The sequence below is a fragment of the Salvia hispanica genome, chromosome 3, assembly GCF_023119035.1.
Source record: "Salvia hispanica cultivar TCC Black 2014 chromosome 3, UniMelb_Shisp_WGS_1.0, whole genome shotgun sequence".
Classification (NCBI taxonomy): Eukaryota; Viridiplantae; Streptophyta; class Magnoliopsida; order Lamiales; family Lamiaceae; genus Salvia; species Salvia hispanica.
Window position 1 is genome coordinate 10189560 of NC_062967.1, and position 25753 is coordinate 10215312.

The 25753-nt window shown below is 36.5% G+C and overlaps 5 protein-coding genes across 6 annotated transcripts; 3 read left to right on the forward strand and 2 right to left on the reverse strand.

Moving 5' to 3' along the window:
* Positions 1–382: 382 nt before the first annotated feature.
* Positions 383–4473, forward strand: LOC125216247 (ATP-dependent zinc metalloprotease FTSH 10, mitochondrial-like). The gene is made up of 8 exons (XM_048117905.1): positions 383–477; positions 602–830; positions 914–961; positions 1306–1442; positions 2037–2552; positions 2679–3452; positions 3544–3771; positions 3861–4473. Exons 1-8 carry the CDS (start codon positions 427–429, stop codon positions 4272–4274), a joined length of 2397 nt encoding a protein of 798 aa, XP_047973862.1. The 5' UTR covers positions 383–426; the 3' UTR covers positions 4275–4473.
* A 252-nt stretch (positions 4474–4725) lies between these two features.
* Positions 4726–9612, reverse strand: LOC125215170 (transcription initiation factor IIA large subunit-like). Of its 2 annotated transcripts, none has more exons than XM_048116506.1 (11): positions 9306–9612; positions 8932–9105; positions 8619–8837; positions 8416–8464; positions 8210–8268; positions 7195–7314; positions 6310–6426; positions 5540–5603; positions 5302–5456; positions 5098–5181; positions 4726–5007 (listed from the first exon to the last, which is right to left on the reverse strand). In XM_048116506.1, the coding sequence occupies exons 1-11, from the start codon at positions 9432–9434 to the stop codon at positions 4984–4986; spliced, it is 1194 nt and encodes a 397-aa protein (XP_047972463.1). In that variant the 5' UTR covers positions 9435–9612; the 3' UTR covers positions 4726–4983. The 2 variants fall into 2 exon arrangements, with proteins under 2 accessions (XP_047972463.1, XP_047972462.1); XM_048116505.1 differs by having other exon boundaries at positions 8416–8467; positions 9306–9611.
* Positions 9613–12147: 2535 nt separating this feature from the next.
* Positions 12148–16153, forward strand: LOC125209244. Its single transcript, XM_048108847.1, has 4 exons — positions 12148–12846; positions 13191–13703; positions 13882–14377; positions 14487–16153. The coding sequence occupies exons 1-4, from the start codon at positions 12148–12150 to the stop codon at positions 16151–16153; spliced, it is 3375 nt and encodes a 1124-aa protein (XP_047964804.1).
* Positions 16154–17275: 1122 nt separating this feature from the next.
* On the forward strand, positions 17276–19562 carry LOC125214483 (tropinone reductase homolog At5g06060-like). Its single transcript, XM_048115532.1, has 5 exons — positions 17276–17540; positions 18424–18631; positions 18770–18986; positions 19071–19177; positions 19264–19562. Exons 1-5 carry the CDS (start codon positions 17347–17349, stop codon positions 19450–19452), a joined length of 915 nt encoding a protein of 304 aa, XP_047971489.1. The 5' UTR covers positions 17276–17346; the 3' UTR covers positions 19453–19562.
* Positions 19563–19575: 13 nt separating this feature from the next.
* LOC125214484 (methylsterol monooxygenase 2-2) lies at positions 19576–24377 on the reverse strand. The gene is made up of 7 exons (XM_048115533.1): positions 24220–24377; positions 22617–22754; positions 21701–21846; positions 20882–21001; positions 20563–20775; positions 20382–20462; positions 19576–19893 (listed from the first exon to the last, which is right to left on the reverse strand). The coding sequence occupies exons 1-7, from the start codon at positions 24247–24249 to the stop codon at positions 19812–19814; spliced, it is 810 nt and encodes a 269-aa protein (XP_047971490.1). The 5' UTR covers positions 24250–24377; the 3' UTR covers positions 19576–19811.
* Between the last annotated feature and the right edge of the window lie 1376 nt (positions 24378–25753).

Sequence of the window (25753 nt, forward strand, 5' to 3'; positions counted from 1 at the left end):
GCAAATTTAAGACTCCAAAATATTTTTCAATGCTTATTAATAATTCGACATAACATGCTGCTATTTAAATTTTAAAATGTGCCTTTTACTATAAACATTAGTGCAATCACAATTTCATATGCATATGATTATGATCCTCGGAGTAACTCATGTAGCTACTTTATTTGTTGTATTAAATACAATTCAAATTTTGCATATGATCTCAAGTTTCTATTTTTTGCTCATTTAATCACAATATTAAAATATAAATAAATAAATACAAATAAAATTTGACCCAACCGCTTCACATTCGGGTCATTGACCCGACCGGCTGATATTTGATTTCCAACTACAAAATTCAAAAATAACAGTTTCTCGCTCAACTTTTTCGAAAAATTGAAGGAAGAAACGAAGAAGAAATTTGGCGCGAATCGTTGGAACTGCAAAATGATCAATTCGAGAATCGGAGCTTCGCTATCTCGCGCCTCTCGTTACCGAGTATGTGATTATCTCCGTGTAAAAAGATTTCGATTCCGTGTTCTTATTTTTTTTATAAGTAGTTTCGATTCTTTTTTTTTTCCAGAATTTTAGTGTGATCTTGGGTCTTTTTGTGCGTTTGCAGAATGTGATCAATGGAGTTAGTAAGAGGAGGTCCCTTACTTGCAATAAAGAGAGTTTGAATAGCTATTTCAATCATTTTGAGGGAAAATTAGAGTTTCTGAGAGGCTATTTGGCTGCGGCTCGAGCTAACAAAGGCTCGAATCCTAGGGCTTCTCTATCAGATTTTAAATACTTTTCTGGCAATCCCGGAATTAACCGATTTTTCTGTAGCAAAGCGCCAAAGAAGAAGAGTAAGGACACAGTTTCTTGCGAATTGACTGACTCTACTTTTTGTGACGTTGATAGCTTATAATCTTCATTCCTGTTTGTGCAGATTCCGAGAATTTTCATCCCAAAGACAAGAAGGAGATTCCGAAAAAGAGTGAGCAGAAATCGGAATCCTAATGTTTGTGTTGTGTCGCTTGTATTTTGTATGGGAAGAAATTTGGTGGACTAGTTATTAATCATACTGAGGGAACCTAACATCAAATATTCTTCAAGTAGTTCTCCAGTTAAAACACATTTTCTTGTGTCAAAGAAAATATTGGGAGTTGAGTTCATTTTGATATTTATTGCTGTTCTTATGGATGGTTATTAATGCAAATTGCTTCGGGTGTTGGGATGGAAGTTTTTGCTTGCACACTTTTAACAGTTTGAATATTGTCTTTAATATTATAGACAAGTTTCTCAGTTTAGTATTCTGATTAAACTTATTCTATCTTTTAGAGGAAGGGAAGAAATCTGAGGATGGTGGCAAAAGCAAAATGATATTTACCATGGATGTCCAAAGTATAATGGCTTCATTGATTGCTATTGCGATGTTCTCTCCAGCAATGCCATTAAAGCCGAGGGGAAAGAAACAGGTATCCAATTAGCTTAATTTCTAGTTAGTGCAATATTATTTGTTAATACGACATAGAGAATAGAATGACTTAATTAAACCTGATATTTAAGCTTCAAATATGCAATTCTTCATTGTTGAATGCTCTTGGCAGAATAAGGATGTTCTAGATTTCTTCATTCACATATAACTGAAAAAAATTCAAGTTAAGTACTATAGGAATATGAGTCTGTTCTCTATGTTTTGCCTTAGATCTCAGTTATTGCCTTAATCATAAACATAAACAAACATGCCGAAAAGTCTTGACTATCCATCTGTGAATACTAAGCAGCTGAAGGTCATATGAGTTAGTATTTACTATCAGTCTGTGATTTTTTTTTTAAAGTTTCTTGTACCCTGTCCTGGCTCGCCTTTCGGTTGTTAACTGAAAATATATTTCGATCTTTACTTGCTTTGTAATTATGTTCCTCATACCAGTCCTGTTTGCAGTTACTCATGCCACATTAGGTGGCTTACTTTAGGGGTTCCTCATACCAATTCTTTTGGTCCGTTTCTGTGCAATGTCGTCATTATCTTAATGTATTAACTTATCATTCATTTCATTATTAACTTGCAGATTAGTTTTCAAGAGTTCAAAGTTAATCTTCTGGAACCAGGTTTAGTCGACCATATTGTTATTTCAAATAAATCTGTTGTCAAAGTTTATGTAAGAAGCTCGCCGCAAAATCATTCTAGCAGAGCTGATTCAGCTGAAGGATCTGAATTTTATACTCCAGTTAGTGACACACAGCCAAAAGCAATAATTCCAAGTCAATATAAATACTACTTCAACATTGGAAGTGCTGAAACATTTGAAGAAAAATTGGAGGAAGCCCAAGAAGCATTGGGCATACACCCACATGATTATGTACCTGTTACATATGTTTCTGAAGTGGTCTGGCGCCAAGAGCTGATGAAGTTTGCTTCCAATCTCTTATTATTGGGAGCATTTCTCTTTGCAAGTCGAAAAATGCAATCTGGACCCGGAGTAGGTGGTGGCAACAAAAATGGTGGTCAGGGAACGTTTGACTCTAAGAAACTATTTGACACTGGGAAAACTCACTTTAAATTTAGACATGGGGGAGACAAAAAGGTTTTCTCTTAAGTTTTCTTAATAAAATCATCATTACCTTCTTGGTTTTTCATTTGCTATTACATTTTCCTTGTAAGGAGCTAGTCTGTAATGCTGAACATTATGGTTATGACCTCTTTTCTGCAGCTTTACTTCAAAGATGTTGCTGGTTGTGATGAAGCAAAACAAGAGATTATGGAGTTTGTTCACTTCCTGAAGTACCCGAAGAAGTACAAGGAACTGGGTGCCAAAATCCCAAGGGGTGCTCTGTTGGTTGGACCTCCTGGGACTGGTAAAACGCTCCTAGCAAAAGCTACAGCTGGTGAATCTGGGGTGCCTTTTCTGTCCATATCTGGTTCTGATTTCATGGAGGTGTATACGGGAGTTGGGCCATCCAGGGTTAGAAGTTTGTTCAAAGAAGCAAGGCAATGCGCACCTAGTATCATATTCATAGATGAGATTGATGCAATTGGTCGGGCAAGGGGACATGGAGGGATGTTTAGTTCCGGTGGTGATGCTGAGCGAGAAAACACTCTTAACCAGTTGCTTGTGGAAATGGATGGATTTGGAACAACTGCTGATGTGGTCGTTCTTGGTGGCACTAATAGACCAGATATCTTAGACGATGCATTGTTGAGACCTGGTCGGTTTGATCGGCAAATTAGCATAGATAAGCCAGATATCAAGGGTCGGGAGCAAATATTCCAGATCTATCTGAAGAATATTAAACTTGACAATGAACCTGCTTTCTTCTCTCAGAAACTGGCAGCCCTCACTCCTGGATTTGCAGGTGCAGATATTGCAAATGTTTGTAATGAAGCTGCTCTAATTGCTGCTAGATCTGATCAAGCAATGGTGAAAATGGAACATTTTGATTCAGCTATAGACAGAATAGTCGGTGGTCTTGAGAAGAGAAATATGGTAAGTTGAAGATAGCTGATTTTGTCTTGAATAGCAAAATTCTATCATGATAAAAATAATGGATAGTTTTGACTTGTTTGTGCTTGAACAGGTTGTAAGTAAAATTGAACGCCGGATTGTAGCCTATCATGAATCAGGTCATGCAGTGGCTGGTTGGTTTTTAGAATATGCGGAACCTTTGTTGAAGGTCACTATCATTCCTCGTGGTACTGGTGCACTTGGCTTTACTCAGTATGTTCCTAACGACAATCGTCTAATGACGAAAGGGCAGCTTCTTGATATGACTTGCATGGCTCTTGGTGGACGTGCTGCTGAACAGGTAACTGTGTGGAATAATATTGTTTTTCATTGTAAACAGTCATTACTCCCATCATTGTAAACATTCATTACGTCCCTGTCCAACTCTAGGTGTTGCTGGGAAACATATCAACTGGGGCTCAGGATGATTTGGAGAAGGTCACCAAGATGACGTATGCGCAAGTAGCGGTGTATGGTTTTAGCGACAAAGTTGGGCTTCTCTCTTTCCCCAAGAGGGATGACGAATATGCGATGAGCAAACCCTATAGCAGCAAAACAGGCAATCTAATAGACACTGAAGTGCGTAAATTGGTTAGAACAGCGTACCAACGGACAGTTCAGTTGATTGAGGAACACAAGGAACACGTGGCTGAAATTGCTGAGTTGTTGCTGGAAAAGGAAACTCTTCACCAAGAGGACATGGTGCGTGTGCTGGGGGAGAGACCCTTCAAACCGGCTGAGATGACAAATTACGATAGATACATGCACGGATTTGTAGACGAGGACGAGGAGCAGAGCGTATGAATAATACATCACAGAATGATGCTTGATGATCACCAATTGATACTAAACAACTAAAGTGTATAGATTTTCTCTTGTTCCTGAAGTTGGAAACGCCACTTTCCAACGACAAGAATGTATATTCAAATTTTGGATCTTTGCCAAATTGTATATACTCTCCTATAAATTGGATCGATATATTCTGGGCAACGAGTGTTTTTTATGTCAAGAAGTGTAGTGTTTTTCATGTCAAGAAGTGTAGTGTTTTTGCATCATTTGTATGATTTGCAGTACAACTTTTCTCTTACACACAAATCCCAAAGATGGGTACAAGATTTGTAGTTTGCTTTATGTTAGATATTTACCGGGTACAAGATTTGTGGATTGATACAAAATTAGTCCAAAAATTTAAACATAGCAAAAAAAGGTTAGATATTTAACATGCACCTACATTTCGAAAATCACATACACAAAATTGAACAGATAATCGAAATGTAAAAAAGATGGAAGATATCAGGAACATAGTATATCCGACTGAGTACACAAAAATGAAATTATAGAGCGATCCTTCAAGTTATAAACTCTCCCTTCTGTACATTGCGGCCATCGAAACATTTCCTCTCACTTTTTTCCATTTCATACAAGAAAGAGACCAAATACAATGTGAATATTCATGTTCTCTACTGAAACCGGAGCCTGAGAGATCTGCCAGCTTAAGTGTCTCTCCAACGAATCAAAAGTCGAATTCTCCTGTTGCCTGGTGAAAAGCCCAATGCCCAAACCATTACAGATAAAATACACACGTGAGTAATGAACAAAGAAGAGGAACATACAAAGGAATCATAACCTTGTTGAACAGAATGTCTTTGTTATTTACGCGCATAATGCCATTCTTCAGTGTGCACTTCCACCTGCTCTTGGTTCTTGTCACCTGTATATTATACAAGTATATCAATGAGAATATCGAGAGGATACCGCTAACAGAATGAGATAACTATCATTGGAAAATAACCAGAGTACACAATAAGATTTCACAGGTTCAGTTCAGTACCTTGTCAAACTGAGCTAGAACCAGATCATTAGTCGTGTTTAGATCCTCCCCCTGTTCCAGGTCGTCCAACTCATCATCATCATCTTCATTTAACGGTTCATCGTCATCATCATCTACAGGTTCCTTTGGAACGAGAGGAGTTGCTGCTTGCATCTCTAGAAATGCAGATGGTTTCACATTAACAACTGTGATTAACAGTTCTGGCATATGGAGGCACTCAATTTAGGTGACAACTTACCATTGGGCATAGGCGTGTTCACTATGTTGTAGTCTTCATTGATAACTCCTTGATAATTGTACATCTTTTAAGAAACAAACAAGGAATTAGGTTCATTTAGAGAGAGATGTATTAGAGAGAGAGAGAGAGAGAGAGAGTCTAATAATCAGAGTTAATGAAATATGTAAATGATATACTAAGTGATACAACAAAGGGAATCAACAACATCGGCCATATTTAACCCATAAATTTACAGGAGTAATTATGAAAAAGTCAATCTGAAAACTAAAGGTTCGTCATTGTGTTGAGTAATCCTATTTTTTAACATAAAGATAAGTCATGCAAACTTCAGGTCTCTATCAGGCCATCGTGAGAATCAACTCTCACACAACTACAAAAGATATCCTTGACATATTAGTATGTTCTATCTATCGGATAAATAAGCGTGCTACTTTAGCGACGAAAATAGTTTGAGAAAAGATTGAAACCTCTATTTACATCTAACACATTGGCATAGAATAAAAAATTGTTAATAAATACAAATTCTCACAGCCTCCAGCAACTGGTTCTGAAACCAAAGAGGCCCAGAAAAATCAGTTAAATGAAGTCCTTACAAGTTACAACAGAAGCCAAACCCCCCATCCCAGGGCCGCACTCAGAAAATTGCATAGGAGCAAAACAATGGATGACTACACACAGGTGGCTATCATTTCCTACAAAGATCCACTTCATTTAACTGCATGCAAGTTCAAATACTACAACCAATAAGACTCTCACAGAGGCAAACTCACATTGGGAGTAGAAAGCGCATCATCATATGGATCTGGTATGGGTCCGTCTGACTGAGGAATCCTACAAGACAGTGATCCTTCTTGAACAGGTATTTGTGCAATGCTCCCTGGACCCACCTGCCAAAAGTATGAAGTCACAATTAAAAATAGAAGAAAACAAATGTTTTACACGTTTGAAATGCGTAACAGTTCACTGAAGCCGTTAGCAGAGTGAAGGCAGGTGAATCATCACAGACCAAAGTCATATCCCTAATCTTCCATGGTAATAATGGCTATCAATTGTTGCAAGCCATGCTTGCATGTTCTTCTTCTACAAGATAACCATATTAACATGTGAAAGTGCATTCTGTCCGAAAGGGGAGAATTTTCCTATTACTCCTATGAGGTAAAGTTAGTTACGCATTTCGGAAATTTGTCTTCCCAGTTACACATTTCAAATATGTGTATTAAGGTTACGAGCGTTTCCCTTGAATACGCATTTCATGGATGCGTGATTACCTTTCTTGTAAGTACAAAAATGGTTCCCATATCGGGAAACCTCGAATCTATTTTCTCCCCAAACAAGGAAAAAGCCATCTAGACATAAGGTCTACTGTAGAAACTCCCCATGAGTATAGAAGGTATACATCATGCATGTGATGAACCATGCACCCACAGGTATAAAAATAAGATGAACTAGACAGCCACGTAATCCAGAAAGGTCTGTGTTAAAAATTTTTTACTTCTCAAATAATGATTTGAAAGTATAAGACCAATATAGGGGTTCATCAACGAACTATGAATTCTATCAACCAAGTGCCTGGAGGCTTAGTTCAACTTAATCTCTGTGTCAACTTAGTGGCAATATAATTGTTGCTAGTCTGTGGCTTAGAATCAAAACTTCACCTTCAACACCTCGGGTGAAACATCTCCAGCTCCATCCTGCTGGGGGATGTATCCACCGGAATGATACTGTGGAGGAACATCCTCACGTTTTCGTTTTCCAGAAGGCATCAAGAAAAAATCCTGCATTGTGTTCTTCAGTTATATCCTTTCAGAGTGAAATGAATCAATTTGCAACATTGCTTTTACATAAACAGATTAATAGTGATGGTGTGCATGGATTAAAACAGCATCCTAGCGAGCCTTGCTCCCAGTTTCTTGCATATGCAACAATATCGTTCAAACAGAAAACCAGAAAGAGACTGAATCTGGTAGTTTGGAGATCAACATTGCTGCAAGATTCAGTATATTAATAGTTGGATAAGAATAAGACTATCAAGGGATGATAGCATCACCTGCCAATGCATTTATATATTGTCCTAAAAAACTGGGAAGACACAAGTTCGATTGTCAACAAGGCAAGAAGTTTCCAACTTCTCCTATTATATTCCTCATACATGCACTTCAAATGCAACGACTTCTCTATCTAGTAACTGTAACTAAAGTGTGGGCAGATATCTAGCAAGATACGAGAAAGAAACACATATTTAAGTTTAAAATGGGAGACCAACAGAAAAAAGACCACTCCATTACATTTCATATTCAATTACCCGAATCTCTGCCCCACTACAAACTACAAAGCAGAGGTGATTCACTTTAGGTGTTCTTCTGTCAGGTCAATTACATTCTGAACAAGTATACAGTATTAGCTATAAAATTAATACTACACTGAACAATTAGATGAGAGTGCAGAATACATCAGAGAGAAGATTGCATCTTAACCGTTACAAAAAGAGTGTGTTATTGAACTCCCAGCATCGAAATAGGACAAAGCAATTTGCATAGATGAGATTTCCGTATGTTAACAAGGGTGATTTTTTCACATTATCGGGCATATATCTAATTTATAACTGATGGGCATCATCTATCGAACCCAATTAAAAACATGAAATAAAGATGAACATCAAATGACAACAACCTGAGTTGGTGGATGATTAGGTGCTCCCTTGTCACCCTCTTCCCGACCTTCCACGTAAGCTACAAAGAAATACAAGTTGAGTATGAAACTAGTGAGGATTACTGCCTTCTACCAATTAAAAAAACAAATTATATACTGCAGCCATCTACATCTACATAGTTACTTAAGAGGAATCATTGTTATAAATCATCACCTATTACACTCACCAACATTCACATCAAGAGGAGGCCTTTGACTCAACCAAGATGAAGGTGGCTGCTGCAAGAGTAATATATAGAGTTCAGTGGAGCTACCTATCGCCGAAAGGAAAAAAAAGTGTGCAGAAATTGCTTGTAAACTTATTTGAAGGTATCAATCAGAATTTCCTAGCTATATTAAAAAAAATGAATCAGAAACATGCTCAGCATACCATATATGGGCTGGGCCTTCCAGCTCCAGCTCTCATCTGACCCTCGCCACCATTATCATTATTCGAGGAGTATTCATTGGGGGTTATCGGGGTGCCACCAGTGGGAATGCTGAAGTACGGACTGCTGTCATTTCCAGGAAGAGGAGTTGGAGCTGTTCCAGGAAGGGGAGTCTGAGCTGTTCCAGGCAATGGCGTCTGCATAGGTGTTTGTAGTGGGGTCTGAAAGCCCCAAGCAAAAACATTAACAGTACAAAGTCAAGGCATAATACCATCATTTTAATCCTCGACATTAACAATAGTACCAAGCACTCACCGGAGGAAAGAGCATATCAGCAGTGGGAGTTTCATACTCCTCAGTGCCTTCATAGGGTACGTTAAGATCATGGACGGGGTTCGGCGTGACCGGACCTCCTGCTGCCTTTTGTTTCGCGGACCTATCTATCGGGCCCCAAATCGCGCCAGCGTGAATCATTTTAAATTCCCATATCTGCGAAATGTCCACCAAAAAACAATCAACAATGCTATTCCAGCTGCAGATCCAGCAATTTCAAAACACTAGAACTACTCAATCATCCTTTAATGAAATACGAAATCGCAACACACTCCTAAAACCACACAAAACAAAATTCAACCACTAAACCCTAAAACAGCTCAAAATCCAAATTAAGTGAGCGGATGATAAATTACTCCTTGAAGCTCAGCGAGAACGTCATCTCCGGGGCCTCCGTCGTTGATGAACTCATCCCGGACCTTGTTGATGACGTCCTCGATGACGTGGATGTAGATATTGCTGGTGCTGGTGCCGGTGCCCGCCATTTCTTAGGAGAAAAACCTAGAATCGAGCAACGTGAAAGCAGAAGCTCCGAATCGAAATCTACGTGGGTGGATTGAACGGATTAAGGAGTGAATTGGAGAGAGAGAGAAGGTCGCCGGCGAGGAGAGAGAAAGGCGGCGAGAGGAAGGGCATGAGATGGAAAAGGGCGGAACAGAAATTATGAATAGAGAGTGGAATATAAATAGGTTTGCATCCGTTTTCACGCCTCAATTCCACGTGGCATCATTTAATGCTCTTTATTAACAAATTAAAGAAAACTCGGTCACAAAGTCATCACAAATTTTTTTGCTTTAAAAAGTACCCCTCCGTCCGCAGGAGTATCGTTCCTTTCCGGCACGTGTTTTAATAAATGTTAAGAAAAATGGATAGAAGAAAATTAGTGGAATATGAGTCTCACTTGAATATATTAGTTTTAAATAATATGTGATTGAAATGAGTTGGTAGAATATGAGGCCTATTTACCACTTATGGTAATTATGAACCGGCCGGAACTTCTATTCACGGACGGACTAAAATGGAAAAACGAAACTCTTATTCGCGGACGGAGGAAGTACTTACTAGTGTTAGTTTTAAATAATTACAAACAAATTACGTTTAAATGTCTTAAATAAATATGTAAAAACATGCTCATAGAACTATAAAATAGAATAAAATTGTAGTGTTTAGTTTTCGAATAATACAAACTAGAATCAGTAACTAAATATAATCGAATGAGACTAAAGTGAATTAGTAGTAGGCATGTTAAATTGGACATCCGCATATACCCGATCCAAAATTTCGTGTAGCCGACCCTGAATTTTCCAAAAACTAATACCCGATATCCGATCCGAAACTGATTTCGGGTATTCAAATACCTGACACGGGTATTCAGTCCCGAAAAATCGAGTATCCAGTCCCAATTTTAGATTTTTTATTTTTATTTTTTATTTTAGAAATTTAACTACAAACTTTTAGAAATACAAACTTAAAATAGTTCGAATTTAAAAGAAAAAATGACACTAAACAACATGTATAAAAAAATGACACTAAACACAAAATGAGCAATTCATCCTCAAACAAAAGTAACTAAACAAAATTAATCCATAAAGATAATTACCTTTCATGTGAATTTGAAATCAAACCATTGCCAAAATATATCATGTACCAGCTTACATTAAATAAAATTAATAAATTCTATGGATAAATATTAACACTAATAATTAAAGAAAGTCCATCGAAAATTCGAAATTAAACCAAATTTTTGAGATTTTTATTATGTTGCCAAGTATTAACACATACATACACAATAATGTCTCCAAGTATTAATCGTAGTAGACTGACTTGGTTTTATAATAAACAAAGTATTTACATATACATAATTTGTTAAATTAAAAAATTTTAAAAAATCGGGTAATTCGGGTATACCCGATCGAATATCAGGTAACCCGATACCCGACAATCCAAAAATCTCACTATCCGATCCCGATCTGAAACCCGAAAAATTGGATATCGGGTATCCAATTACCCGACTTTTTCGGGTTTGGATATCGGGTACCCAATACCCGATATCCTTTTGACAAGCCTAATTAGTAGAATGTGAGACCTATTTATCATATATGGTAAAAATAATATATGACTCTTATTGTGAGACATACCAAAATAACAAATGTGACCTTAATATGAGACGAAATTAGTATTATTTGTTCAGAAAATAGATACTTCAACTCAACAGAGGGGGACCTACATTAAATCATAGGATCCTTAGAACCCCAACTATTTTTGGTTACTCGTATATTCTATGTCCGAACTATAGTTAACCAGTGTGACTTGCATACTGGAGATCGGTGGCAGACGTATGATTTCAACTTTGGAGGGTCCAATTACTATTAAGAGTTGTAGAGTAATTTTCGATATTTGCCTCACCGCAAGTAGTTGTATCATGGTTCGTAGGAAGTTACAAGATATATAGATAAATAAGAAATAGCGAATGATAAAATGATGGTGACAAATACCTCCCTTTGTCCCACCAAATGTAAAACCTTTGTGTTCCGACGCGAAACTTTATTTAGTGTTATTTTATAAGTTAAGCAAATAAGTAGTAATAAAATAAGAGAGAGAAAAATATAGAAATTGTGTTGTTTCCATTTCAATGAGGAGTAATAAATAAGGAGAATTTTTTTTATTGCAAAGTGTGTGTGAAACAAAAAAATTAAGTGTGTGCACGAGATTTTATATAGTGCCCTTTACTAAGTAAGTAAATAAATACAATAATAAAGTAAGAAAGAGAAAAATCTAAAAATGATATTGTTATCATTTTATCGGGGAGTAATAAATAAGGAATTTTTTTTATTGCCAAGTGTGTGCGAAACAAAAAATAATGAAATGTGTGCAAGTTAAAATTAAAACTTGTGAATAGCGTATAAAAGGTGGTATGTGAATGAAAGCATAAATTGTACATAAAATTGACCTCCAATGGATACGAACTCAAATCTCTCGAGAGGCAGTCCAAAGTGTCCACTTCCGCTAGTGGATATATTTATGAATCTTACGAACGATAGGGGTTCCATGGGAACCCAGTTATATGTGTATGATACGGACAATGAGATCAATTACAGAATAACGTCCGTGAGGTGAATAGTTTTCATTTTTAAAGATCCATATATTAATTTGCATGCTTTTTTGTAAAAAAATTAATTTAGTTAATTTTTATTTTACATGCAAAGGGATGCTGTTAATAATCTTCATTTAGAGATTGTTAGTGATTTACAACATATGTTGGATGAAGAAAATGCGTTAGTAAAGTCTTTTCGTATGGTCAAAGAAAAGATTGGACATGAAAATCAACCCAATGTAAGTTTGAGGTTGCTTGGTAAGAGAGGTAGGGATGGAAGAACTCATAACCTACCTTCTGTTTATGAGGTTGCTATGCTTGTCGTTGGGGATTTTGATGAAGCTTTGGGTGACAGAGATATTGTTGTTGTACAGAAGTCAGGGCAATTGCAACGCATTAGTGAACTGCATCCTTCTTATCTTCCACTTCAGTATCCACTTTTGTTTCCTTATGGGGAGGATGGTTATAGAGAAGATATTGGATTTTCCCGAAATTCTTCTTCTTCTTCGACCCATAGAAAAAAAATTAGTCCTAAAGAATTTTTTGCGTTTCGCTTGCATGAAAGAAATTCTGAGTTTTCTATTCTTTTATTTGGAAGGCGATTGTTTCAACAGTTTGTTGTTGATGCCTATACAATGATTGAAACTGGTCGTCTTACTTATGTACGAACCCATCAGAAAAGGTTGCGGGCTGAATTATATAGTGGTTTGGCGGAAGCTGTTCTTCGTAGTGAGACAGATGGTTCAAGGCATGGGAAACGAATTATCTTGCCTTCCAGTTTTGTTGGTGGAACTCGATATATGGTCAGAATTATCAAGATGCTATGGCGATCTGTAGGTGGATTGGTTATCCAAATTTGTTTATTACCTTTACATGCAATCCTAAGTGGCCAGAGATATGTCGATATCTTGCATCTAAGGGTTTGAAATCAGATGATCGTCCAGATATTATTTGTAGGATCTTTAAAGTCAAGTTGGATAGTTTGATAAGAGATCTTAAGAGTAAAAAAATATTTGGAGCTGTGCTTTCATATTTGAACATGGGACATCTAATTAAAGACATTGTTTTATAAATTGTTTGTTAGTTGTTTCTGAAAAATAATTTATTTCAATTATTTTGTGTAGTTGTGTACACGGTTGAATTTCAGAAACGTGGATTGCCTCATGCCCATATTTTGCTGTTTTTAAGCAATGAGGACAAACAGCCTAAGCCTCAACGCATTGATGAGATCATTTCAGCTGAACTTCCCGACCAAGTAACTGATCCTCACTATCATGAGTATGTTAAAGAATTCATGATGCATGGGCCGTGTGGTGTTGCTCGAAAATCATCTCCTTGCATGCTCAATGGACGTTGTTCCAAATATTTTCCCAAGAAATATCTCGCGGCCACAAACATTGATGATGATGGCTATCCTGTTTACAGATGTAGAGATAATGGTCGTGTTGTCATGAAGGATGGTGTGCCCTTAGATAATAGATATGTTGTTCCGCACAACCGTTTTCTTCTTATGAAGTATGGCGGTCATGTCAACGTTGAGTGGTGCAATCAGTCGCAATCTATTAAATATTTGTTTAAGTACATAAATAAGGGTTATGACCGTGTGACGACTTCTTTTTTCCAATCTGGTGCGGATGGTGCTGAACGATGTATTGATGAAGTAAGTTTGTACTACGATTGTAGGTATATATCATCTTGTGAAGCTGCTTGGAGAATATTTGGATTTGAAATTCAATATAAGGATCCTCCTGTTGAACGATTGAGTTTTCATCTTCCAGATCAACTAACATGTCATTTTTGATGAGGCTGATGACTTGGATACTGTTTTGAATCGTAAGACAATTCATGAAAGTAAGTTCTTGGCTTGGATGGAAGCAAATAAGATATATTCTCAAGGTAGAGATCTCACTTATGGTGAATTTCCGACGAAGTTTGTATGGAAGAAAAATCACTGGGAACCTAGGAAACAAAGATATTCGATTGGAAGGTTGTTTTATGTTGCTCCCGGTTCTGGTGATATGTATTATCTCAGATGTTTGTTGAATATTGTTAAAGGAGCTTCTTTCTATGAAGACATCAGATGTGTTAATGGTGTTCAGTATGAGACATTTAGAGATGCTTGCTTTGCTTTAGGGTTGTTGGATGATGATAAGGAATATGTTGATGGAATTGCAGAGGCTTCTTTTTGGGCTTCAGCTCACTCTTTGAGATTGCTCTTTGTGAGTTTGTTAACATCGGAATCTATTTCACGCCCGGATTTTGTTTGGCAAAGTTGTTGGAAATATTTGTCTAAAGATGTTCTTTATAACCGCCGAAAATTAACAAATTATCCTGGTAAGTTATTTTTATAATTATTTTCATTGCATGTTTATTATGTTATTTGTTATTATTTTTAATTTATAATATAAGTTTAATTCTAACAACGTATTCTTAATTACTATAGGTATGATCTTGAGTGAGGATGAAATTCAGAATTTTGCATTGGCAGAGATTGAAAAATTGTTGTTGAATGTTGACAAAACTTTGCGTGATTTCCATGGTTTGCCGTATCCCGATAATCAGTATTTTGAATCAAGTGAAAATAGACTGATCAGTGATGAGTTGTGTTATGATCGTGAAGGTTTAGCAAGGGAATATTTGGAATTTATTTCAAAATTCACTGATGAACAACTTTCTGTGCATGACACTATAATGTCATTTGTTCATTCAAATGATGGAGGAATATTTTTTGTTTATGGCTATGGAGGTACTGGGAAAACTTTCATTTGGAGATCATTGTCTGCAGGGATTCGTTCGAAAGGAGATATTGTTTTAAATGTGGCGTCCAGTGGCATAGCTTCTTTATTATTGCATGGTGGTAGAACAACTCATTCTCGGTTTAAAATTCCCATTAATGTGAATGAAGATTCTATGTGCAATATTAAACCAGGGAGTGCACTTGCTGAGTTGATTGTGAGAGCTAAGCTTATTATATGGGATGAAGCTCCGATGATTCATAAACATTGCATAGAAGCTGTGGATAGAACTTTAAGAGATATTATGCGTGTATGCAATGAGTTAAATAGTAACAAACCGTTTGGTGGAAAAACAGTCGTTTTTGGTGGTGACTTTAGACAAATCTTGTCAGCTGTTCCTAAAGGCAGTCGTCAAGATGTTGTGAATGCTACCATTAACTCATCTTATCTTTGGAAGAGGTGCACAGTTTTAAGGCTGACCAAAAATATGAGGCTTTTGAATGTTGAAAATGTTGATGAAGCCTCTGAGTTGAAGGAATTTTTTTCTTGGGTTGCTTCTATTGGAGATGGTGTTATTGGTGGTCCAAATGATGGTGAAGTGGCTATTCAACTTCCTATTGACATTGTTTTGCCAAATTCTGGTGATCCTCTTAGAACCATTGTTTCAAACATCTATCCTTCTTACATGAATCCTGAAGAATTGATCAGTTGTTTGCATGGTCGTGCTATACTTGCTCCTACTTTAGAGGTAGTCGATGAGGTTAACCAATTCATGATTTCTTTGGATCAGGCTCAATGTCGAGTTTACTTTAGTTCTGATAGCATTTCAAACTCTGATTCCACATCAAATGGTCTTGCTGAGATACATTCTGTTGAGTTTTTGAATAATTTGAAGTGTTCATGTACACCTAACCATGAATTGTTGCTGAAAGTTGGTACTCCTGTGATGTTGTTAAGGAACATAGACCTGTCTAACGGGTTGTGTAATGGCACAAGATTGATAATTACACGATTAGGTGATTATGTGTTGGAGGGACAAGTATTGGGTGGCCATAATATTGGTCGTAAAGTGTTGATTCCTCGAATGTCCTTAATACCATCTGATCCAAGATTGCCTTTCAAGTTCCAAAGAAGACAATTTCCTTTGGCTGTGTCGTATGCAATGACCATTAACAAGAGTCAGGGTCAATCACTCTCTCATGTTGGATTATTTTTGAGAAAACTTGTTTTCAATCATGGACAACTGTGTGTTGCTATATCAAGAGTCACAAGTCGTGAAGGTTTGAAGATTTTGGTGTGTAAAGATGAAGAAGATGAAAGCAGTGGTGATTCTACTATTAACATTGTTTATAAAAAAGTTTTTCAAAACTTATGAACTATTGAATTGTTGATATTTGTGTAAGTTCCTATTTATGAATATTTATGTTTTTTAAATGAACCTATTTTACTATTTATGTATATAAGCATCATTATTTCATCTTTGTTTTGTATTATAAATTATTTATTCCATTCATATCTTCATTTAAAATTCTAAAAAATTATTTGTTCATTGGAAATAGATATAATAAAATTTGTCTTGATATTTACAATGTGCTTTTTAGTTAGACATTTATTCTCGACCTGCAAGCATAATTATACAATATTTATCATCTACTTTTTTTATTTCATTTATCTTAGAATTTTTTACAAGTTTTATGGCCCGTGCATAGCACGGGTGGTAAAACTAGTTGTACATAAAATTGACCTCCAATGGATACGAACTCAAATCTTTCAAGAGGGAGTCCAAAGTGTCCACTTTCAAAGTGGATATATTTATGAATCTTACTAACGATAGGGGTTCCACGGGAACCCAGGCTCTACTATAGGTCCGCCCCTGGTGGAGACATGTGTTTGTATCCCACCGCCAATAGCTATTAACTATCATTTTCTTCGTTATTATTCTTAATTAATTGCTAGATTAATTTATTTATATTCCTTCGTATAGTCATAGAGTATCTTTTTGGTGTAATTTTTGTTTGTATTCTTATTTGTGTAAATGTTGTTTCTTTACTGCTTCTTCTATTACAAGAAAGTTGAGTCAATTTCTTTTCGCTTTCATTTAAAAAGTCGTAGTTAATACTTTCTCCGTCCATTTAAGATGACATGTTTTCTTTTTAGTTTGTCCCAACTAAGATGACACATTTCATTTTTCGGAAACTTTCTCTCTCCAACTAATACATCCAACAACTTTTTCTGTCTTCTATTAAAATATTAATCTCTCTATTTTAATACTTACACCATCTTTTCTATCTCAAATTAAACATTTTAACCAATAACTCCCAAAATCTTATGCCGGCTAAGGAATATGTAATTTTAGTTGAGATGGAGGGAGTAGTTAGAGTGAATATATATTAATTTTAACTATTTATTAGTATGATTTTTAAAACAAGCAGTAGTATAATAAAAAAGAAGTGCTTTTAACTTTTTTGGAATAGATTTAAAAAAAAAAAAAGTAGGACTCCATATTTAGATACATCGCCTCTACCGAAATTCAGAAGACTTTTAGCACGGAATAATTACTAAGGAAACATGCCGCCGGCCATTTACTCCGGCGCCGCCGCGTCCGTCAAACTTTACAATGCGAGATCCACGTCCTCAGCTGGCTCCTCACTTGGACACCAACGCCTGTTGCGCTTCACGACGGCCGCCTCCGCCACGAAACCCTCACGCTGGTCTCTTCGTGGCTCCACCGCCCTCGTCACCGGAGGCACCAGGGGAATCGGGTATGGCTAGCTCCAATTTACAAATAATTTCGCTTTTGTTTTGCTTCAGACATTTAGCGAATTGTGTTCTTTGACAGATGCAATTTTTGGATGTGCGGTCGTTTCGTTTTAACTAATTCGATTCATATTCAAATTCATGGCTCTGCCTTTGGATTTTTCAATTTTGAAAAATGCGTTTGTTATATGTCCCTGCTAAAAATTGCATTAACGCCATGTGAAAAGATGAGTGTAATCTGAATTAGATTTCGACGAGAAATGATTGAAGGAAGAATTAAGTAGAGAATAGACCATAGAAGAGATTAGATTAAACAAGGGAGTAAGAAGCTGGGGATTCTGCTAACTTGCGAAGTTCAGTTGCAGTTACTGTAGTTTGCTTCTTCTATTCATTTGTGAGTCAACAACTAGTCGAGGCTGTAAAACATAGCATAACACGATTCGAACATTGCAGTTTTGCTTACGCTCTTACTCTCCCGGCTCACTTAAATACTCTTAAGGTGGGGATTCTGTTAACTTGCAAAGTTCAGTTACAGCTACTGTAGTTTGCTGCTTCTAGTCATTTGTGAGTTGACTAGTCGAGGCTGAAACACATCGTATAACACGACTCAAACATTGTAGTTTTGCGGAAACTATTACTCTCCCAGCTCACTTAAATACTTGTACTGCATAGCATGATTCCATTGGTGAGTTTTGATTTTTGAGATGGTAGCTCGACTTTGACTGCATAATTTTTGCTTTGTTCTTTATTCAAATGCATGGGATCAAGCAATGAGGAACACGCTGTTCATCATTGCTTATCAATATCAGTATCACCTTCGTTGATGTTTAAGATGCAATATCTAATGGCGGACTTTTTCTTCTTGTTCTTTCCATTTTGACCTTCTAGGCATGCAATTGTGGAGGAATTGGCTTCTCTTGGCGCCACAGTGCACACGTGTGGAAGGAACGAAGATGAGCTGGAGAGAAGTCTGAGGGACTGGAAAGATCAGGGTCTTGGAGTTACAGGCTCAGTGTGCGATGTTTCTTCTGAACCTGACAGGGAAAGGTTACTCGATCATGTTAGATCTGTGTTCAACGGGGAGCTCAACATTCTTGTAAGTTAATAGTGTAGTATCATTTTAGAGCATGGAATGAGATGATGACATATCTCATGCATCAATGATCATGTAGCTTAGTGGTGAATCAGTTTCTGCACAACCCTTATTTTGCTTTTATGTATATGGCCTCAGTAGATAAACAACGTTGGAACAAACATCCGGAAACCTATGGTTGAGTTCACATCCAAGGAATTCTCATTGGTCATGGGAACGAATTTCGGATCTGCTTTTCACATATGCCAACTTGCGTATCCTCTACTGAAAGCCTCGGATGCAGGAACTGTTGTGTTCACCTCTTCAGTCTCTGGTTTCGTATCATTGAAGAACATGTCTGTCCACGGAGCATCCAAAGGTAATAGTCACTTGTCTCGAAATTCATGCTGGAGTTAAACGCTAAGTACTAATCTAACCAGCAACATATCTTGTTCGTGTCTAGGTGCAATCAACCAGCTCACAAAGAACTTAGCATGTGAGTGGGCAAGTGACAGCATTAGAGTGAATGCAGTTGCTCCATGGTACATTCGGACATCCATGGTGGAGCAAGTAGGTTTCGTTTTGTGTTTCCTTTTCTTCTGGTGTTTCAGTATCAGTCTTTTTGCTGTGTTTATGATCCCACTCTCGTGCTCTAGGTTCTGAGCAACAAAGAATACTTGGAAGAAGTATACGACAGAACCCCGATGCGGAGGCTTGGAGATCCAACTGAGGTGTCATCGGTGGTAGCTTTCCTTTGCCTACCTGCGTCGTCGTATGTCACCGGCCAGATAATCTGTGTTGATGGTGGGATGTCTGTAAATGGCTTTTCTCCAAAATTTATGTAAATTTTGTAAAAGAAACCTAGTGACGTGCAATTAGACATTAGAGATTCTAACGGCATAGCCTTTTGTAAGATTCACGATTTGCATGAATTGAATTGAATATTCAGTCGAAATGTTGAATAAAAATGATTCAGAATAAGGTGGAATTGCATTCATGTGGGTTATATGCAGGACACAAAAAATCCATAACGAACCACAACCTAATTCCACACAGCATAAATTGTTGATAAAAAACGAGAAAAAACTAAATTCAATCTTCAACCAAGATGCTCTGGAACCATATCCCACAATTGAAGATGATGCTCCAAGACTGTCATCCATCTATCATGTTACGGTGCAGCAACGAAGATCAGTCGTCGGTATTACATGTCTTTTGTAGCCATCTCTTCTCCTTCACTTTTCAGTGCCTTCAGCTTTCTATAACCCGTGTCGGTACCGAATATCCTGCAAATTTATAGGTAAGAAGCAGCGGTTGAGAATACAATACCCATAGCAATTTTTGGATACAAATACTTTGTTTGTTATATAGAAAGAATGAAAGATAAAAGCCACAAAATGATGGTAGAAAATTCAATTTTCTAAAAATGCATTCTCTTTGGTTGTCAATATATCATGTGAACATTTCTCTCGCTTTAAATTCCTCCTTTCTTTTCCCTCATTTTCTTCAAAGAAGAGTTTCATTCTTTCTTATTCCACCTTTTCGCTCCAATGAGTGATAATATTATTACACCAATAGTCATGATATTGTTATCATCTTTCATTGGAGTGGAACTGAGGAATAAGAAATCTGACATTCTTCTTTATAGAAAATGATTGTGTAAAGATATGATGAATTAAAAATGAGAGAATTTTCTTATCTTATGACGAATTTACAACATGATGAGAACACTCGAGAAGCGGTACATAAGAAAACAGAGAGTTAGAAAACTCACCAGTCCATGTAGACAAAAGTTGATGAGTAGTTGCCACTCTTTGTGTACAGCAGTCGGTGATGATAGTCATGGAAATCAGCACTGGAAACAAGAAAGGGATTATGAACTAACAATTTAAACACACGGAAAAAATAATAAAGGCTCGTGGTACTCAAAAGAGAAAAGATACGAGCATACGAACCCGCCATATAAAGGTAAGTAGTTTGAGAGGCTCCATGGGAAATGGTACCCACAGTGTGCCTCCACGGTTTCAAGCACTCTAAGAACCATCCATAGCCAGAGTGTTATTAAGTGGGGACCCGTGATTGCAGGACCAAGTATTGTAGCAAATCCAAGAAACAAAATCTCAGCAGGGTGAGCATATTCAGAAGTCAATCCAAATGGTGTTGCGTATCTGCACAAGCATTGAGCATATGAATGCTTTTGGCATAGAAATATGATACTGCTTCTTACTGCCAGTGGAATGAATTTAGTTAAAGAACGTTTATATGCTAACTCACTCATGATGGACACTGTGGACATGCTTGTAAAGCCATTTTGTATGTAGAATCCGGTGTCCCCAGTAGAATACGAAATCCTCCAGGATGAAGTAGAATAAAATCTGAGTTGAGACCACTTTCCTGCACAAACATGTATCTGAGTTAACAGCATGTAAAGGCAACCTATAACGAGAGAAGTCAGGCAGCAGCAGAGTTTCTTCTTTTCTCTTTGAAAGAGAGAATTTAAATTATATTTTCACCTTACATTTTTCCCACTTTGGAGTTTCTTTCCTTATTTTTATCTATAGGAAACAGGAAGGTTATTGACATACCACAGCCCCAACTACAATTTAAACTGAATCCCGTTCTAAATCTTCCTGCATTTAAACCTTCCACAGTGTACTATTCTATGTGTGAGTTGATTCATCTGAATTCATATTGGATTGTACTCGTCTTTTCCAGTTCATATCAGTATAATTTCTGAAAGAATTGACAATACAGTGGCACCATTAATCATTTGGTTATCAAGAAATCAGTGAGCACGGAATCTTCCAAAAAGAATTGCATCTGGAAGAGAAACAAATCAATGTTCAACCAAGGTTCAGTTCATGCTAAAGTCTGAAACTACTTCAGAGCAAGATTATTATAATTAAGTAAAGACTTCCAGTCCGCCCAATTCAAGTGTTAGAGTATAAAGAATCTGAAACAACAAATCATTGTTTAACCGAGGTTCAGTTCATGCTAGAGTCTGAAACTACTTCAGACCAAGATTATCATAATTAAGTAAAGACTTCCAGTCCGCCCAATTCAAGCATTAGAGTATAAAGAACCTGAGTATACCAGGATGGCAACGGAAGGGTACTTCGCATGCCCATAAATCTGAAGACGGGATATGACAAGATCATAACAGGTAGGTTGACACAAAAATGATAGAGCAATAGCTTGGTGATACATTTCTCTTGAGCATCAACTGTGTTGTTTTTAGTCTGCACAGACACCGCAAGCATCTCATAATCATAATCAAATTCCAATTTCCATGTGATAATGTAAGACAAGCAAGAGGGACAAAACAGGAAGCAAGTTTTGGATGCTTGACAGTTACGTGTAATTACAAATTTGCACCACCTTTCTCCTCCTCCATCCATACCCCTTTTCAACAATATTAATATTTATCTCTTTGCTCTACAATTTCATTTTTTGCTCTAAGTTAGAGACAGAATATTGGTTTAGAATGGAAGTAATTAGACAAAGAAAACTATTATGAATTACAATGAAAAATGACCAATAATAACAAAAGGTTTATGATCAATCATAAGAAATGACTAACTCTTTGGGAATGTTATTAATATTCTGCTTGTCCTCTCACCAGAAAATTTTCTGAAACTTTTTTACAGTGAACATGGCAGCAACTACATCATAAAACAAGTATACTATAAAGTTTCAATAATCAAAGACAAATGAAAATTAATTTATTTGTCTATTTTCCACCATGTTATTTTGAGTGAAAGAGGATACTGCAATGTTCTGGTTAAGATCTTTACTCCAAAATTCCAGTTCTCGAGGTACCGAAACAACAGACACAGAGTAGCAAAATCTCACAGAAAACACAAGGTGAGCGATTGATAAATTTCTCAGTTCATTCCTTGTCACTAGATTATATAGTAATTTTAAACGAGTTTTGTATCACAGGACGCGTGACTAAGAGACAATCAATGTTCACAAAAAACCTTTCAACTATGAAGTCACTAGATTATACCTGAATTTTGTACTGGTTCAGCCATCCTGCCCTTTCCAAGAATATGAATGGAAGTCCAGACAAAAAGAATACACTCTCATGAAGAAAGAAACTTCCAAGACATGCCAGTTGAAAGTCACTAAAATTGGTTATGAGATACTGCAACAACAAAATATAACAGCAGATCAAAATAAGGAGTGAGAAAATTTTTAATGATTAAATTACCCATAAAGAGAGTAAAACCAGGTCAGTATTCATCAAGTTAGACTACTTTCCAATGCATAACACTGAGAATTCAAAAGTTAGACTACTTTCCAATGCATAACAACGTCTGGTTGAAACTCAGATTAGTAGTATGAGCTATTTCGAATACCAATTGTATATATGTACAACCCATGCCTTAACACAACCCATGAAATGTTACAACAATGAGATTTACTTCTAGGTCCTAAACTGGAATACATAGTTTTCAGAGTCCACCTTTGATTCTTTCTCCTCCCAAGGATAAGCACACAATATACAATAATGCAGAGTTTATTTAGTTTCAGGAGTGGTATATAAAGGGAGAAGACAAAAATCATTCTTCACATTGAGAGATTTCCTCCATAAGGTACATCTCCAATGGCCTCCCAAGTTCTAAACTAACATAAAAAGGTAATCCTTCAACCACGTCAAGTTAGTGTGTAGCCACAAAAGTATTAGAGTGTACTCCACTTGAAGAAGGGGAGTCAAACAATCAGCACAGGAAACCTTGAAGCAAAGCTCCATTGCGATTTTCTCCTCTTAAATGCTTTTATGATTTCCTTTATGGAATATAAACTAGGTGTCATTTCAATTGTTTTCTGTTGTTTGTAAAACCCAACTAACATGATTCCTATGCAGAATATGACTCCAGTTCAGTATAACATGTTCACTAATTCTCATTTACTTAGCCCAGGAACATTACTCCGGTTCATTAGACACTGGGAAACAGTTATAACTGTTCTATTAAGGATATGGCATATTTTTCCATCTCAAACAAAACCTCCAATACCCAGCCCCATATTATTCACACTTCAGCAAACTTTTGGAGGTGCCAAAGTAGATAGATGTTTCAGCATCCCCCTAAAGACCCGATTCACTTGTTCTAAAATACCGAGTCAATCAACAACAAATTTTTAGTTATTTGACATTCCAATCAGTGTAAACTTCATTACGAAACACTTCCTTTTATCCAGGTTAAATGTCACGAGAAAAAAAAAAACAATCCAGCACATAATTTAAAAGTGTATATGAATAAATCATCTAAAGAATCATCCACATTGGTATTATAACACTACAAAAATCCATGTACATCATACATGCATCATTCACAGACATCACTCTTCTCAGCTCAAGATCGTCGAGAACCAGATAAGCATGACAGCGAATTAAAAGACAAATCACAACAGAACAGTAAAAAAACAATCAGGCACGACACCGAATCTCAAAATGAAAAAAGTCAGATACGGAAAAAAAAAACACAACTAGCAATCAGAAAACAGATCCGACGACAAAAACAACGAATCCGACGCAATCAATTAACAATTCAAGGCACAATGGCGCTAATCTAGGGCACATCAGATGAGTAAATCGAATTCATTACAGTCCAGGCGGAGTCGACGACGGACGCCATGGCGAATGCGCCGCAGCTTCTGAGCGATGAGTGTGTGCAAGTGTCGATGGAGATGAGCGATGAGTGTGAGCTAGAGAGAGAGAGTAGGCAAACGACAGACTGTCACGGAGAGCTCTCTTTATATATCTGCTCCAGATATGTGAATGTGTGTTTGCGATTAAATTATTATAGCTTTTGTTTGATACACGTCAGCTCGCGAGCGCGATAAAAATCAGCAAAATTAAAAGGCAGGGAAGAACTTTCTGGTTCTGGAAAACGACAGACCTAATAGTATAACGGTGTGGAATATACTAATATGTTTTTTCATTTTTCTCTCAATAAATCATGTTATTTTCTTGTAAATCCGAACCTCCCATTTCAGTTCCTAAAATATAACCGTTTTTCATCACCTGAACTAAAATTAGCACACAAATTCAACCGATTTGATCGGTTTCAAAATCTGTAACCCTCGTCTTTTTGACGGTATCCCTAGTAACAAACATTTGAAAACACTAAATTTACTTTGCAATGCTCGTAAGTGCTTATGTTCTATCAACATTTTAGTTGCAGAGAACAAAATGTACTTTTGTACTAGTAATTATATGACTTAAGAAAGGCATACTCTAATTACAACAATGTTGGTCGATTATATTGATAGGCAATTAGTCACGTTATTTCCTATAAATTTGATCAATTCTGTTTTCAAATCGTAATAATTTTTCACCAGCTGAACTAAAATTAGTAAGTATAATGATTCAACGGATTCCATCCAGTTTCAAAATCCGAAAATATTTTATTGGCGACACCCCTATTAACAAACTATGTGTTAAATTTGTTTAACAAAAATACTCATGCTCTATCAAGATCTCAGCTGCAAAGAGAATATTTAGAAAAAGAGAGATTTTATTTACAAAGTCATCTAAAGTAAGTATGATTTTTATATAATTTCTCTCAATAAATCATGTTATCCTACCAATTGTTTTAATTTTCAAACCGTAATCGTTTTTATCAATTGAACCAAGACTAGCATATCGATTCAGCCGATTTCAAAAACAAGAATCTATCATTTTCTTGACTGCGTCTGTAATGACAAAGCATATTATAATTAGAAAACAATCTAGAATGCGTGATTTTTATGCTAAGTACCCATTAATATAATTATACATGAACAAATATTAGTTTAGCGATAGTAAATTTTCGAGCCTTTGATTTACTATGCTATTCAAATTAAGGATTAATGTCTCAATCAATGGGATCTACCAAAAAGAAAACGACAAAAGTAGGGGTATGTGCAAATCTGTAAATAGCTTCTGTAACGTGGATTCATACACATCAGTCATCTGTAATGATGGTTTATTTAACCGTTTGTTTCAAATATAGGCCTTGAGTATTTCATTTTTATTCGACTTTAGGCTATATTGTGGCGAAAAATTGAAAATGATTACACGATTACTGTCAATGTTCGACTTTAAGAATTAATGATCTGAACAATCATGATTGCGACGTGGCTAGAGTTATTTAAGCT

What these genes read in the sequence shown, in the direction of transcription:
- LOC125214483 (XM_048115532.1), top strand. Translation starts at nt 17,347, where the DNA reads ATGCCGCCGGCCATTTACTCCGGCGCCGCCGCGTCCGTCAAACTTTAC. An exon ending in GGAGGCACCAGGGGAATCGG is followed by an intron (nt 17,541 to 18,423) that starts GTATGGCTAGCT and finishes TTGACCTTCTAG; the next exon opens with GCATGCAATTGTGGAGGAAT. An exon ending in TGTCCACGGAGCATCCAAAG is followed by an intron (nt 18,987 to 19,070) that starts GTAATAGTCACT and finishes GTTCGTGTCTAG; the next exon opens with GTGCAATCAACCAGCTCACA.
- LOC125209244 (XM_048108847.1), top strand. Translation starts at nt 12,148, where the DNA reads ATGCAAAGGGATGCTGTTAATAATCTTCATTTAGAGATTGTTAGTGAT. An exon ending in TTGGTGGAACTCGATATATG is followed by an intron (nt 12,847 to 13,190) that starts GTCAGAATTATC and finishes GTTGAATTTCAG; the next exon opens with AAACGTGGATTGCCTCATGC. An exon ending in AAAATTAACAAATTATCCTG is followed by an intron (nt 14,378 to 14,486) that starts GTAAGTTATTTT and finishes TAATTACTATAG; the next exon opens with GTATGATCTTGAGTGAGGAT.
- LOC125215170 (XM_048116505.1), bottom strand. Translation starts at nt 9,434, where the DNA reads ATGGCGGGCACCGGCACCAGCACCAGCAATATCTACATCCACGTCATC. An exon ending in TCCTCTTGATGTGAATGTTG is followed by an intron (nt 8,269 to 8,415) that starts GTGAGTGTAATA and finishes ATTTCTTTGTAG; the next exon opens with CTTACGTGGAAGGTCGGGAA. An exon ending in GAACACGCCTATGCCCAATG is followed by an intron (nt 5,457 to 5,539) that starts GTAAGTTGTCAC and finishes CTGCATTTCTAG; the next exon opens with AGATGCAAGCAGCAACTCCT.
- LOC125216247 (XM_048117905.1), top strand. Translation starts at nt 427, where the DNA reads ATGATCAATTCGAGAATCGGAGCTTCGCTATCTCGCGCCTCTCGTTAC. An exon ending in CAAAGCGCCAAAGAAGAAGA is followed by an intron (nt 831 to 913) that starts GTAAGGACACAG and finishes CTGTTTGTGCAG; the next exon opens with ATTCCGAGAATTTTCATCCC. An exon ending in GTCTTGAGAAGAGAAATATG is followed by an intron (nt 3,453 to 3,543) that starts GTAAGTTGAAGA and finishes GTGCTTGAACAG; the next exon opens with GTTGTAAGTAAAATTGAACG.
- LOC125214484 (XM_048115533.1), bottom strand. Translation starts at nt 24,249, where the DNA reads ATGGCGTCCGTCGTCGACTCCGCCTGGACT. An exon ending in TACTTACCTTTATATGGCGG is followed by an intron (nt 20,463 to 20,562) that starts GTTCGTATGCTC and finishes TCTTGTTTCCAG; the next exon opens with TGCTGATTTCCATGACTATC. An exon ending in ACTTTTGTCTACATGGACTG is followed by an intron (nt 19,894 to 20,381) that starts GTGAGTTTTCTA and finishes ATAAATTTGCAG; the next exon opens with GATATTCGGTACCGACACGG.